This window comes from Zingiber officinale, chromosome 4B (genome assembly GCF_018446385.1).
Source record: "Zingiber officinale cultivar Zhangliang chromosome 4B, Zo_v1.1, whole genome shotgun sequence".
NCBI classification, from domain to species: domain Eukaryota; kingdom Viridiplantae; phylum Streptophyta; class Magnoliopsida; order Zingiberales; family Zingiberaceae; genus Zingiber; species Zingiber officinale.
In genome coordinates this window covers 110605805-110620474 of record NC_055993.1, presented here as the reverse complement: position 1 = coordinate 110620474, position 14670 = coordinate 110605805, and the positions used below count along the sequence as shown (strand labels likewise).

At 37.9% G+C, this 14670-nt stretch overlaps 1 protein-coding gene across 1 annotated transcript; it reads right to left on the bottom strand.

Annotated features, from left to right (window-relative positions):
• Positions 1-3464: 3464 nt before the first annotated feature.
• LOC121976044 (magnesium transporter MRS2-10-like) lies at positions 3465-11006 on the bottom strand. The gene is made up of 5 exons (XM_042528030.1): positions 10390-11006; positions 8858-8986; positions 8445-8780; positions 8321-8368; positions 3465-3908 (listed from the first exon to the last, which is right to left on the bottom strand). The coding sequence occupies exons 1-5, from the start codon at positions 10912-10914 to the stop codon at positions 3678-3680; spliced, it is 1269 nt and encodes a 422-aa protein (XP_042383964.1). The 5' UTR covers positions 10915-11006; the 3' UTR covers positions 3465-3677.
• Positions 11007-14670: the final 3664 nt, after the last annotated feature.

Here is a 14670-nt window from a genome sequence, read left to right as displayed (position 1 = left end):
ATAAATGCTCGGTCCAGCCATCGTCTTTGTACTTCAGTCGGCGGTTAATCCTTCTAAGGTGGTTGGACTCTGATACCAATTGTTAGCGCAGTTGTGCTGACAAGAGGGGATGAATTGCCAATATAACAAAAATTAACCTTTCCCGATCTTCCAACTTGGATTGGTAGCACAATTATAACAAAAGAAATTGAACAACTAAAAATAAAAGAGGCTAAGAAATTACTTTATTATAACCTAGGTGGTTGTTAATCCAAAGCAAATGAAAATACTAAAATTCATTAAAAGTGAAGAAGCCTCTTATACTCTTTGAACGCTTAGAAATAAGCTAGGAAATGAATAATTATTTCCTAGGTCCAAAGGTCATTTTATGACCCCTAGAAAACTCTATCGGCAGCTTGAATGCGCCTCCAATGAGGTCCAAGGCGCCTTTCATCGGATAAGTTTTATCTGTTACGGATAAAACTCTATCCGTAGCTAACGGCTATCGGAAGGCACCTTTGTACTATTCATCAAGGCACCTTCCATGGAAGGCGCCTTCTACAAAGCAACTCAGCTCAATGCTTATCTCTTTGTGTAATTCTTCGCGTAGGTGATTCTCCGGCTAATCGAAGTTGAGCTCAACCGAATCCAACTCCAACCTTCTCCTCGAGCAGCGTTTCTCCCCGGCTTCTCATCCCTCGGACCGTCGCGCGCGTCCTTCTCGTCTGCCAATATACTCTTCCACAGCATCTCGTCTTTCGGATGTACCGAGCCATCGACTCCCTTTCCGTGCCATCCTTCTCGCTAGCTGCGTCTTCCATTCGACTTCTTATGTTCCTAAGCTCCTGTACATTTAAACATAGGGATCAAACACAATAAGATCTAACTGAACTTAGTTAACCATATCAAAACTATTCCGAGACACCAACAGTTATTACAATGATTTAATAAAAGCATCTTCAACCAAATAGGTGCATTCTCTCATCTTATCCATTTTACATACCCAGAGCACAAGCATTATCAACTTTACTGGATTTGTGAAAGTAAATTTATTGAAAGTGCAAATCATTTTGATGGATGCGGGAATATTAATATTGGGATGAAAACCCATCAATGGGTTCATAAAGCTCCTAGGAATCCAATCATATCCTTACTTCAATCACTTGACCTTCTTAGGTTCAGTATGCTAATTCGACTCAAACCACATTACTAGTCCAAAATAACTTAGGTAAAAAAAATGAAAAAGAAGATTGATCTCACTCCTAGGAACCCAATTTGATCCTTATTTGTTAGAAATAAAAATTTTTGGGAGTTTTAAAGAAAATCTTAAAGTCTTTATTAAAGTATTTTAGAACCACACAATGAAAGTGAAGGCTAACTATAGAGTAGAATAGAAATTGAGGCAACCTTCATCACATGCCTATGCCCGTACGAATAAACGTAATTGATTGAGAGAGCAACATGAAGAAGGACGAAGACTAAAAGCTTAAATTATACTAGGAACAAACCCGAGTGTTGCGGTAATATGCGTATGTTTTGGAGGCATTACACAAAGTGTGAAGTCGAAATCTCAAGAGGATAAAAAAAATAGAAGGAAAGAGTGTCTTGATGCTTGTTAACATAAAAAAGACAAGGAGTTCATGCCAACAATCGTTAACAATTCCTAGCTAGTCAAAAGAGGTGCATGTGAAGCTGCAGATCTGCTGAATAAAATATGGTTCTCATGTGCTAGCTCAAGGCAACCTGCACATCTCAAAATGGCATTTGCCCACCTTCTCTTTCAGCTGCAAAGCTAGCTATATTTTGTAAAACAATGTCTCATTTACAATCATGGCTACTGATTGAAGGAATCAATGCCTCATCATCTCTGCCTTCATAACAATAACAATACGTACTGACCTCTCTTCAATATGATTTAATTTGCATAGTGGTGCAATAAGATATCTCATCACCTAGGTTTTGAAAAAGGACTTGTTCTATCAACATGGATAGCAAAGGAAATATATATATATAAACAATCACATTTTAACACTAATAATTTAGTTAATAAATAATTTTCAGATGTATAGATATTGTTACATATATGTTGCAAGTATAAGTGCCCTATGAGTATCTACTTAATTAAGCGAGTATGTATGAATCTTAATTTTTAGATATTATACAAGTATTCAGTGGGTTAGATAATTAATTAACACAAACACCTCTACCTTAGATTGGTTTGGAGTCAAGTAGTCCCTAAACGATTCTAACCAACAAAATGGACTCATGATTAATGACTTGGGATTGCGTCACACATTCAAGTCAAGTAATGGAGGGTCATTTTTATTTATTTATTTATTTTTATAATTCATGTATCAAAGTTTCGTCTGACCAATCCTGAAGGTAGATGGTCGTCCTCTTGATTCATCTATCGGATAAATTAAAAGCACAACTTATGCACACTTAGAGATTAACCTCTAAAATTCATCTCTATTAGAATTTGAACTTTGATCCTCTTATTTATCCTTCTAAATGTTTTACTACTACATTATACCCGTAAGTGGGTGAAGTGGAGGACCATTTAATTTTCATGCATACGCATAGGTGGTGATGAGCCATCCTTTGGTGCCTTGGGTCATGAGAGAACCATCATCCTTTTGGAGTGTATAGTACTGTGTCAAGGAAATGGACAATCCTAATTTGGTCCATCTATGGAACCAACTTTATAGATTTGCTCTTAGAAGAAGGGAAAAGCATGGCTTGATGAGCTTGCTCTTCTTCTGAATTATTGGGTTTCTTGTTTTCCTCAGAGATTAGAAATGAAATTGTTGCTTTCAACCGATAGCAATGGCCAATTTGATCACTTATTCTTTGGGGGATTTCCGAGTTAATGATCTATGCTCCTTTCAAACTAGGAACACACTGTGGTCCACCATGTCTATAGAGATTGTGAGATTCTCGCAATTAGATGATCGGTCACGTCAATTAAGCCTCTCCCTTTCATCTCTAACTTGGATGAGGTCTTCTCTGTGTGCTCTACTTTAACCATATTTATCTTCGGACTCGCATTGTCAATCATGTGTCTTATGTGACTATTAGCTCCTTTTCACATGGGCAAATTTGATCTTCCACACCAAAACAAGCTGAGCTTGGTAAATTTGAGAAGGCGGAGTTGTGACATGAAAACAACATGGAAAGATCTTGAGACAATGTCAACATCAGAAGATTTAGAGGTCATACAAGGTTCACCCTCATCTCTGCATTTCATGTACAGGAAACCTCATCGACAACTTTGCAAGATGCAATCCAGGCATTCAGTTAAGTGCTCACTGGAGGATAGATCACAAGTTTTGATGATATGAATTTTTTATTCGAGAGGATTTCTATTTTGAAGTCTTTCAATTCAAGTGTTTAGGCTTCGCCTGATTAAGTGTGGTCCTTTGCATGTGCACAGAACTTTTAGCACGGAACTTTGAGACGAGCATTCATGAGAAACTAGTTCAACATAAAGCAAAGCTGAATATCAATATTCTCCATTGCCAAATCTATAATTTATTCAAAAGCCTTTTGTTTCCAGCATGATGCTAGAATTTAATATACACGTAACAAAATAATTAGGGGGGGGAGAGAGGGGGGGTTGGGGGGGTTGAAGGATGCGCATGGGCGCAGCTAAAGCACAATATTTGGTAGAAGAGCCTCTCGTCTCTTCAAACGGCTAATTACAAGGGCATTAGTCTTCTGTACTTGAAATACCAAAGGAACAAACAGAAAACAATCACGCCGCTCACGCCAGTGATCACAAGGGTCCACTGGAATGCAGATGGTACGTCAAATAAAGCGATCTCGAAGTTCATACCGAATATCCCAGCAACAACACCAAAAATGGCGACAATGAATGTGGCAGTAGTTAGTACAAGCTCAAACTGGATCAGCTGATTCCGCACATTGTCCTAAAGATGAGGCAAAGATGTCAAGTATGCAATAAGATATTGTGAATGTGTCAGATCAATAATGATACAACAACAACAATCAAGTTTTATCCTACTAAATGGGATCGGCTATATGAATCATTTTACGTCATTGAGCTTTATCCCCTACTATATCATTATTTATACTTAAATAAATTTTATTTTATTATTATTAACCAAGTTTTTTTGATCCTCTTCCTCGTTTGATGTGAGTATTTTTCATAGTTTCACATCACCAAACTATAGTATTTATGGGTTGTTTAAGTACATGTCAAAACTATTGACGGAACATTACATGATCAATAATGATGACGAAGAAAAAAAGTATTCAAGGAACAAAAGTAATGACGGAACATTACATGATCAAAACTAGGGTAACGAATTGAGCCTATTCGCGAACTTTTTGAGCCAGCTCAAAAAATATTTGATTTGTATCGAAACTATCGAATTCCAGCCGAATTTGAACATGGATAATTTTTTTGAGTCGAATTCAAACCCCTTAATATTTTGATTGATTGTTCATGAGCCGCTTCATAGCCGAAACTCGATTATTTTCACACAATTTTTATCTAAATATGCTCAAATTAAGGTCCGAATAACTCGAACGGAACTCAAATTTAAATCATTTCGAACTATAGTTCCATTCTACTCGAATCAAGGTTCGGACAATTTAAACCGAACTTGAATTTTATTTCTAAATGAGCTCGAGCCAAAATTATTTGTATTTTCGACGTTCGAATCGAATTCGAATATCTCATATCTTTTTCAAGATCGAACTCAAATATCAATATTTTCATACTATTCAACTCGATTCAGTTCGTTTGCACCTTTAATCAAAATGCATCTTCCCATAAGCTACATTTCATGACCTATTTACTAACTTTTACGTACATATTCCTCATATTTATATTGTTAATGGCTCTCACATCCTTATTTGTGATACTTCTTTTCAAACTTCTATCTTTTATTGATAAATCCGCTATATTCCACAATGTATCCACAAGGTCTAGTTTGTTCACATATAAAACCCTACTATGTTTTTTTTATCTATTTTGTGACTTTTTTTCTTATTCATTATATCTTTTGCAATATATGCAAGAAAGCGATGGAATAAGCATCATGATTCCGAAAGTGTTTATATCTTGTGAATTGGTGTACAGCAACTCAACACCTATGCACAAGGTTTAAAGTATCATTCTATGAAAGAATTTTGATCATTGGCCAGAGTAATACAATTCTAAAGTTGGGTTGGACTCGCATATCTAGAATTGTAACAAGCATAGGGTAAAAGATATGCATATACAAAATCCACATCTAAATAAACTGATAAATGTGTTACACTAATATTAGTTTCTACTATAACTGGATTTAGATATTTGGTTACCATAATTAGGGTTGTAAATGAACCAAGCGTTCGTGAACAAACTTGGTGTTCGGCTTGATAAGAGCTTGTTTATGTTCGTTCAATATAAATAAGATTAATTAAATAAATAAGCTCGAACAGCTCGTTAAGCTAAACAAACAAGCTTAAACACATATGTGTTCAGCTCGTTAACGTTCGTGAACAACGCTCGTGAACAACGTTCGTGAACAACGCTCGTGAACAATGTTCGTGAACAACATTCGTGAACAACGTTCATGAACAATGTTCATGAACCATATTCATTAATAAAACTCTTTTTAATATGCTAAATAAATAAATAAATAAACAAACAAATTTAAATTATCAAGCTCAATAACCAATCAAACAATTAAAAGTTTCAAACAATCAAACAAGCTTGAATTGAAAACTTGATAACATCTAAACGAACCAAGCTCGAACCAAGCTTGAATTGAGAGCTTCGAGCTTGATAACATCTAAACGAATCAAGCTCGAATCAAACTCAAGTCAAGCTTGAATTGAGAGCTTGATAACATCTAAACGAACCAAGCTCAAGCTCATAAAAAATAAACCAAGCCAAGCTTAAACACTCATTTCAAAAGCTTGATTCATTTTAATCTCGGCTCGGCTCGGCTTGGTTACGTTATCAAACAAGCTTGAACACCCCAAAGCTCGGCTCGGCTTGTTTACAGCCCTAACCATAATAGAGGATTATTCTTACATGACATACTTTGTCTCCTAAGAAGATCTCCTATAATTCCCAAGTCTTTTATCATGAAATAGAAAAGCAATTTGGTGGTGATATTTTGGATTTTGATAATGCCATAAACATGGTATTTGGTTACATATATAATCATGTTACCGTACTCGTCCATTTATAGGAAACCCATGGGCACCAGCTGATGTGGCAAATTGACTCAACATCCAAAAAAAAAGATTTAGGGTTTAGAGTCTAGAGATGAGATTTTGCCCAAATCTGATTTCCAATTCTCACGTAAAGGAAGTGAGAATTTTTTTATAAAAAATTAACAACAGGTGCCCATGGGTTTCCTATAGATGGATGAGTACGGTAACAGGATTATATATATAACCAAATACTATATTTATGACGATATCAATGAGGCTAACTGAGATTATATATATATATATATATATATATATATATATATATATATATATATATATATATGTTGCCCGATCCCCGTGCCCGACTGAGTGGGTGGGGCGCCCGAAGTGTGGGTGAGTCGCGGACGGAGTCGCACGGGGGAGTTGGGCAGCATATATATATATATATATATATATAATCTTGATATGTTGTGCGCCTCCTGCGCGCAGCAGCGTCCACCACGTGGGTGCACACCCCTTTATTGTGAGTCATATTAGTTCTCATTGATCATTTTCTCTGTTTGTTCACTCTATACATATCATGTTAATCCCCAATTTAGTTTGATGTCTCTTCCTTACTAAAACTCAAGGATTATGGGTTACTATCCTCCCTCATTGCAGTTTTGTTTCAGTTGATTCTATCCTTTAAAGGACAATACATACTATTTTGTTCCTCCTATGATTCCCATCACTAAGCTCGCTGCCACTATCCTCATTTTCTTTACACCTTAGTAGGTGTATAATTGGCAAGCACCCTCCTTTTAAGGTATTTAGGATGTATGGACATCTAGTTCTATGGAAAAAAATAGATTCTTGATGCTTCGTTCCAGAACCAAAGAAAGATAAAGGGCTATTATGGTGCACACACAATAATATACGAATTTATAGCTAATTTTGGTCTTGTAAGAGTTTCGGATAAATTATACATATTATTTAATCATATATGCTCCATGGCAAACATTTTGAGCAGCATAAGATCAACAACTTGCTAAGTTCTTTACTAAACAACTAGCACATTTTCTACTTTTGAGTTTAAAGTTGTGTGGTAATATTAATGCTCTAGCAAGAGAGGAGTATTAAAATAACATGTAATAGGAATCCCATGTAAGCTATTTTCTTTTCTTTTCGTGCATTTCTAGACCCATAATGAGCACTATAATGCCTCTTATTTATTGCATAATTTTATTTCTTCCTCCACTTCTACTGGTTGTTGTATAAAGTTATGCAAGATATTCAAATACAAGTTAAAGGAAATGAGCACAACCTTGACAAAGGAGGAATTTGTGCCATATACCACTAAAAGGAATTTCAGAATATTGAAAAGATTCAGAATTGATTAACCCTTACAAATTGTTGCCAAGTATGCATTCGCTCTTTGGAGAAATTTCAATTCAATTATACAGAACCTGTGATCATGAATGTAATCTCCAAGTTGTTATGTTCATTATTGGCATTCCGGTCTTCAATGAGATAGCACAACCTATTGAAACTGATTGTTCACAGAGATGTTCTGATGGATAAGAAAATTCCACTTCTTTCACCGAGTATGAAGATCTATGTTGCTCTTACTCGAACATTCGACACAGATACAAGATTTAGGCGGCTGGCAGTGTCAATGGGAATATTGGTGCTCGACTCACAGTGTTAGTTTTAACCAACATGGGTAGGTGAGAATTAGATGAAATAAAATGAGGATCGTAATTGAAGATCCACAACTTGCAAAGTTGTTCACTAAACAATTAGTGTAGCATATCTATTCTCTAGCTTAAGGGATGTTAAAATAGCATAGAATAACAATACCACATGAATTGTTTTTGTTCCTTTTCATGTGTTTTGAAACTGTATAAGATGCACCCTTACACCTCTTATATATTGAGTGACATTGACTGATTGTATCAAGTTATATCCTTCACAAAGGAAGAATTTATGCCATAGGCCAATAGGGAGTAATTCTAAAATGTGAAAAGGCTTCTTTTTGTCATTATTTGTGATTGATTATTGATCAAATCTTACAAGTTATGACAAATATAATTAGCCGTGTTACCTTTGACTAAAATATATATATGTATTCATAAATAAATGAGCAATTATCATTTACTGTCTTAAATATCAAGAGGACAGAACATACCAGCTGAATGTTAATGAAATCCTCAGTGTCATCAATATACTCTTTTAACTGAAAATGCGCAAGAGACCAAATGCTCAGTTTCGCAAATTTATACCAAAGAGATCACTGTAGAATAACAGCTTACCGAAGTCAGTTTGTTCAGGGTGCTATCAATGACCACAAAATAAGCTTCCAATAACATTTCCAACTCCTCTATGTTCTCTGTGATGGTGCTGGAACTTTTCATACTGTCAAGTCTGCTCCTTGCAAGACTTAATGTCTTCTCAAGCTTTCGAGATCCAGGTGGTGAAGAAACAGGTGAAACTGGAGCAGAAGCAGATACAGCACCACCAGCTGAATTGAACCCATGTATTGATTGATCACCAAAATATGATGTTTCCATATGTATTTTCTTCTCTGTGAGATACATTTCGGCCATATCACCATCATCATCCATCAACTGTTCTATTTCATCTCTGACCTACATAAAGTTCAGTGTAAAGTCAGGAGTGGGATGATCCTATAGAATTAGCACGAAACTAGTAGCTTGTGGTATACCTTTTGAACTCTCCGAGTTAAGGCAACAAGCCTGCTCTTCAAGCGACGAACCCGTTCCAGGTTTAGGGTACTAATCTGAGATGTCAACTCATCCAACAATGGATAGGCCTCAATTTCTAATTCTGCAGCCTAAAAATTTGCAATTTTCATTCACACCATTAGTATTTATTTAATCACGAAAATGAAATATTATCTAATTACAACATTAAGCTATGTTTGTTTAGTTGAGCAAATTTATAATTTAGATGCTTACAAGCTACAAGAGCCTAAGAAACTGAAAGTAATTAGTAAAACAAAAAGGTACACCAACTGATTTTCCTATGACTGACTTTGAATAACTTAACATATACTTTATGGATTAAAATATATCACGTTATCATTTCTCTGAAAATCTGTAAAAGACTGATGGAAAAGGAGTGTCCAAAACACAAAATCAACAAGTTCATATGTGTTCATTTTATCACGAGGGATTCATCAAATCTAATGGTAGATGGAAGTTGAGAAGAATGAACCAACCATTTTCAGATATAGGTGCACTATAGAAGTTATGCGATTTGAAGTTAGATTGCATATAAGAGATTCAGGGTATCTGTAAAATATGAACATGGATTAGTAGACAGATTTTGGAGGCAGTTGCCAGTTAGTACTTCCTCCATATAGAGATTCAACATAGAGATACATAACCATTAGAAAATACAGAATCAAATGCTTCTTCTGAAAAGGGGTAAGTCATGGATATTACATGCTTCACTCTTTGTGAAGAATGTCAAATTGAGGATATCCATATTCATGCACAAACCAAGTTCTTGTTTGTTTAATAGTGTATTTCAAAAACAGGGTATAAAGACCATCCTTTCTGTTCTCTTGTGAATACTTAGTATATTTAGTGTTTTTGTTTTGTGAGATGGTACACATTATGTCATTTGCAAAAATGAGTATAGTTTGTATAGTATGCCGTCAATCCACGTGTGCAGCAGACCCACAGAAAACACCTTACCCACATTCACATCGGAATACAAATATGTTTCTTCTCCCAGCTGAACTACTTTTCTTACTGGCAGATGAGTCCCTTTTAGGTCTTGATCTGATGCCATTCTTTACTTAATCAATCAACTACTTGAATTTATTGCTTGCACGAAAAATATTATAAAAATACCACCAGAACTAAATGCTATATCAAAGAACCATATTTGTCCCCCATAAGGTGTCAATTTTGTTTCCAAACTCCAAATCAATGGTAACATAAAGAAAAACATAATTTGTATATAATATTAGTTGAACTAATTTTTTTTTAGCATCAAATATGTGAACTTTGTGAAAACAATCTCAATCCTAATTTTAGATTTTCATTTCTGCTACTTCCATGTCGTCTAACCAAGACGGAGAAAATGTAAAACAGAGAACAAAATTGAAGCCCTAAATTGGCTTATCGGAATCCTAACGCCATAGTCAGGATACAAGCAAGGGAATCGAATCATAAAAGAAGCAGAAAGAAAAGGGAAAGGACCTGAGTACCAGAGAAAGTACAGAACCTGCGCATCAAGAAAGGTGCAGGCGGCGTCGAGGGCGACCTCGAGGGCCCTGAACTCGAAGGGCAGATCATCAGGCGAAGGCGTCCCGCCGGAGAGTGCTTCGCCATTGCTGGCTGCGAGACGGCGCTGGAGTTCGACCACGTACTGGAGGACATAACTGTCTAGGGAATTGAGTAGGAGCACCTCGTCAGCGGTGATGATGCATCGGATCTGTTCAAGGTTTACCACGATGGCTTTCTCGCGGCCGAGGATTGTTGACGGGTAGACGAAGAGGGGGTCGAGGAGGCGGAGGTCGCGGGCGGGGAGGTCGCAGCGGCGCATCATGGTGAACTTGTCGACCTCGATGACCTGGGAGTTACCGGTGGCGGCGTCGACGCGGATCCAGGAGCGGAGGCTCTGTCCGCGCTTCTTGAGGCCGGAGAAATCGACGCCCTGGAAGAGAGGGCGGCGGCCGTGGGTGGGCTCGTGAGATCCGGAGGTGGAAGAGGGCTTCCGAGGGAGTAGCCGTTCGCGGAGCTCCGCCATTCGAGGGGAAGGAGAAGACGGAGAAGGCTTTGGATTTTTGTGGCGACGGTAGGGGATTTAATTAAATGCGAAACGTGACAGTGGCGTCAGCGACTGAGCGTCGCATCCCTATTCATGGGGAAATGTAGATGCACTCTCCGATCGTAACTTAAATTTACCTACAATCTCCTAAAAATTTTATTTCCACTCTCAATCAAAATAATTAAAATTAATTTATCTAATTATTCATTATATTTTTTAATAAAAAAATTAAAAAATAAATATAATTCCTCTTAACTTCAACCTATTAAATTAGAATTTAATATATTTTTTATAATACAATTTTTTTCTACCTCAATGGAATAAAAACACATATTAAATTCTCTTTCCAAAATAAATATTAATTAATGGATAAAAATTAAAATAATCGAATTTTCTAAGAGTTGAATACATGAATCCATTATTAATGGAGGATTGATCAAGTGATCAATTGCTTTCCGGAGGTTAACGATGAGTACAAGTCACAAATTAGGAATTTAAAATTTATAGTGATTAGTTACTTAAAAATTTATGTCTGATATAACAATAAAATTTAAATCTAAATTAGTGACTAAGTTTATTATCAATTTCATTGCTAATTAATGACTCATAATTAAATTGATCTCTAATTTAATGACGAATTTAAATTTCATCTCTAAATAGGTGCTAATCGGCAATTATTCTATATTTGAGCTATGGAATATTAATTTTGTCGCTTAATAGTGAAGGCAGTGGCGACGGAATAATTTCATCCCTAATTAATCTCATTTGGCTAGGGTTAGGGCACAATTTCACATCTCTTCCTATTGACTTCTCTCCCCGTCTTCTTCCCTCTTTAGCAATTTCGACTACTTTCAACGTGACTGTTTCTCTCGGTCTCCCCCCTTAAGTAATCTTCTCTTCCATCTCCCCTCTCCCCTCTCCCCCTAATTAAGCCGACCATTTGGCAGGGGCCTCACGACAAGAATGTGGCTTGGCAACGGCCTAGTGGCAAGGTTGCGGCTTGGCGGCAAGGTTGTGGCTTGGCGGCGAGGTCGTGACTTGGCGGTGAGGTCGCAACTTGGCAGGGCATGCCCTAGCCACGCGTGCCTTGACAATGTGTGCCTTGGCTATGTGTGCCCTAGCCTTGTGTTCCCTAGCTAGGCTGTCAAGCCCCGATCAGATTGTCGGACTTGGCCAAGCTGTCGGGCAACTGAGTGCACATGCAGATCTAGCCTAGCGACGTATACGCACATAGCGTTGCTGGCCAAGCATGCCTGGGTCAATTTGTTGGGTGTTACAGGAGACGAAGGGGGTCGTCTCTTTTGTTGCTGCAAACGTCTCGTTGCTGCAAACGCCAAGGAGACGAAGGCGTGTCCTTTCCACTTCGTCTTCCTCGACCTTCCTATAAAACGAGCGTCCAAGCAATCGGAGGAAAGGAGCAGAAGGTTTGCGAAGGTGATCAGAGAGTGCAAGCGAAGTTGTGAGGTGATCAGAGAGCGCTAGAGAACGTCCAGAGGTTGGGATTTGGTTCGTGGAAAAGTTCGAGGAGGTTCCGAGTGGTGATCTTCTTGGCGACAACAGCAGCGACTTCTTCGGCGATTCTTTGACGATTCTTCGACGATTTCTTCAGGAGATCACTGTAAGTGGTTACCACTTTGATTTCGTTTCTGTTTCATACTCTCAAAAGAACCTACGATGGTATTAGAGCATAAATTTGAAAGCATGAAAATCGACGCGGAAAAGCTCGCGTTTTTTCTTCTTCTGTCGCGAAGAAGAATATGAACAGTGAGCACTGTTCATCAATTGAATCGATTAACCAATCGATTCAATTGAATTAAATCGATTGAAATTTCGTTTCAATCGATTCAAAATCGTGCACACACTACAAAAAAACTTGCAAATACCGACGACATTACCGACTGAATTTAATTCAGTCGGGAAATACCGACTGAAATTTAATTCAGTCGGTGTTTACCGACTGAATATAATTCAGTCGGTGTTTACCGACTGAATATAATTCAGTCGGTGTTTACCGACTGAATATAATTCAGTCAGGATTTACCGACTGAATTAAATTCAGTCGGTAATATTCCGACTGAATATATATTTCAGTCGGTATTTACCGACTGAATATAATATTCAGTCGGCAAATCCTTTAACGGGTTCGGGTATTGATGTTTACCGACGAAATGTTAATTCCGTCGGTAAATACCAGCATTCGGCCGCTCCGATTAGTGTTAGGGGTTACCGACGGATTGTAACATTCCTTCGGTAATTACCGACGGAATTGAATTCCGTCGGTAAAACAGAGTAAAAATTAGGGCACGGTGCGACTTTCCTCTCCGCGCGAACTCAATCTCCTCTCCTCTTCGCATCATCGGCGTTCGGCAACTAGCAATCTCGGCGTCCAGCCTCATGTCCTCTCCCGTTCTCAGTGATTCCGTCGGTAAATACCAGCATTCGGCCGCTCCGATTAGTGTTAGGGGTTACCGACGGATTGTAACATTCCTTCGGTAATTACCGACGGAATTGAATTCCGTCGGTAAAACAGAGTAAAAATTAGGGCACGGTGCGACTTTCCTCTCCGCGCGAACTCAATCTCCTCTCCTCTTCGCATCATCGGCGTTCGGCAACTAGCAATCTCGGCGTCCAGCCTCATGTCCTCTCCCGTTCTCAGTGATCAGCAACAGGCGACTCTGGTAAGCTCCTCTCCTCCCTCTTCTCTTCTGTTTGACGCGCACGCCGCTTGCTACGCCGGCGCCTTCTCCCCAGGTGTGTGCTCCGCCGGTGGCTGCTCCCCAGGCGCCTACTCGCAGCAGCCGTCCGTCGTTGGCGCTTGCTTGATGCAGGCCGGCACCGCAGGGCCCTGTTCACTGTAGGCCGACGGCGCCGCAGGGCCCTATTTTCATTGGGCATAAATCAGACGATATGCTATTACAATTGATGTTTGCACAAAGAAGATGCCAGTTCATGGATGCAACAGTTATCTACTTATTACACAAGCAAGGATCATCAACTACTTACACATCTAAGTCAATTTTTTTGTAATAAAAAACCAGATCTGCCAATAATAACAATGTAAATTTGGTCCTATAATGAGTTCATATGGATCATTCTCTATGCTATATAACATAAGCAAACCTAAGTTGAGTATATGGCAATTGAATGTATACATTTATCATCATCCACCTACAAAAAAAATCCAAGAAACCTCCAAAAATATAAAAACCAAACTTAATATTGCAAGCAATAATCAAAAAGTTCTTGGAATCACAATGTAGATAGGGAAACAAAATTTTAGACAGAAACATATAATTGAACATACTGTTGCTGTGCAGCCAAGTCAATCTGAACTTCAGGAGGTGCCAGTGTAGGTGATTCGACAAAGTGAAGGTTAGGGTCCTTGGAACCACATTTATCATTACTTCTAATTCTTGATTAGATAATCTTTAATTGATATCAGAACCAAATCATACTAACCCTGCAAGTTTTCTGGCAAGATAAAGGAATGACTTCTCAAAATTATAATTGCTCTTTGCTGAAATCTCATAGTACTAGAGATTCTTCTTCCTGTGAAATGTAACTTGTTTTGCATTATCATGTTTGTAAACTTTATTATGATGTGTTGTAATGCTATTTTGTAGATAATATATCTCATGGCAGATCATCCAGCACCACCACTTCGTGGATCTACAGTTCTTAGGATTGTTGGAGAGTCGTAAGTATTTTTTCATTATTAGTAATTCATGTTCTTTT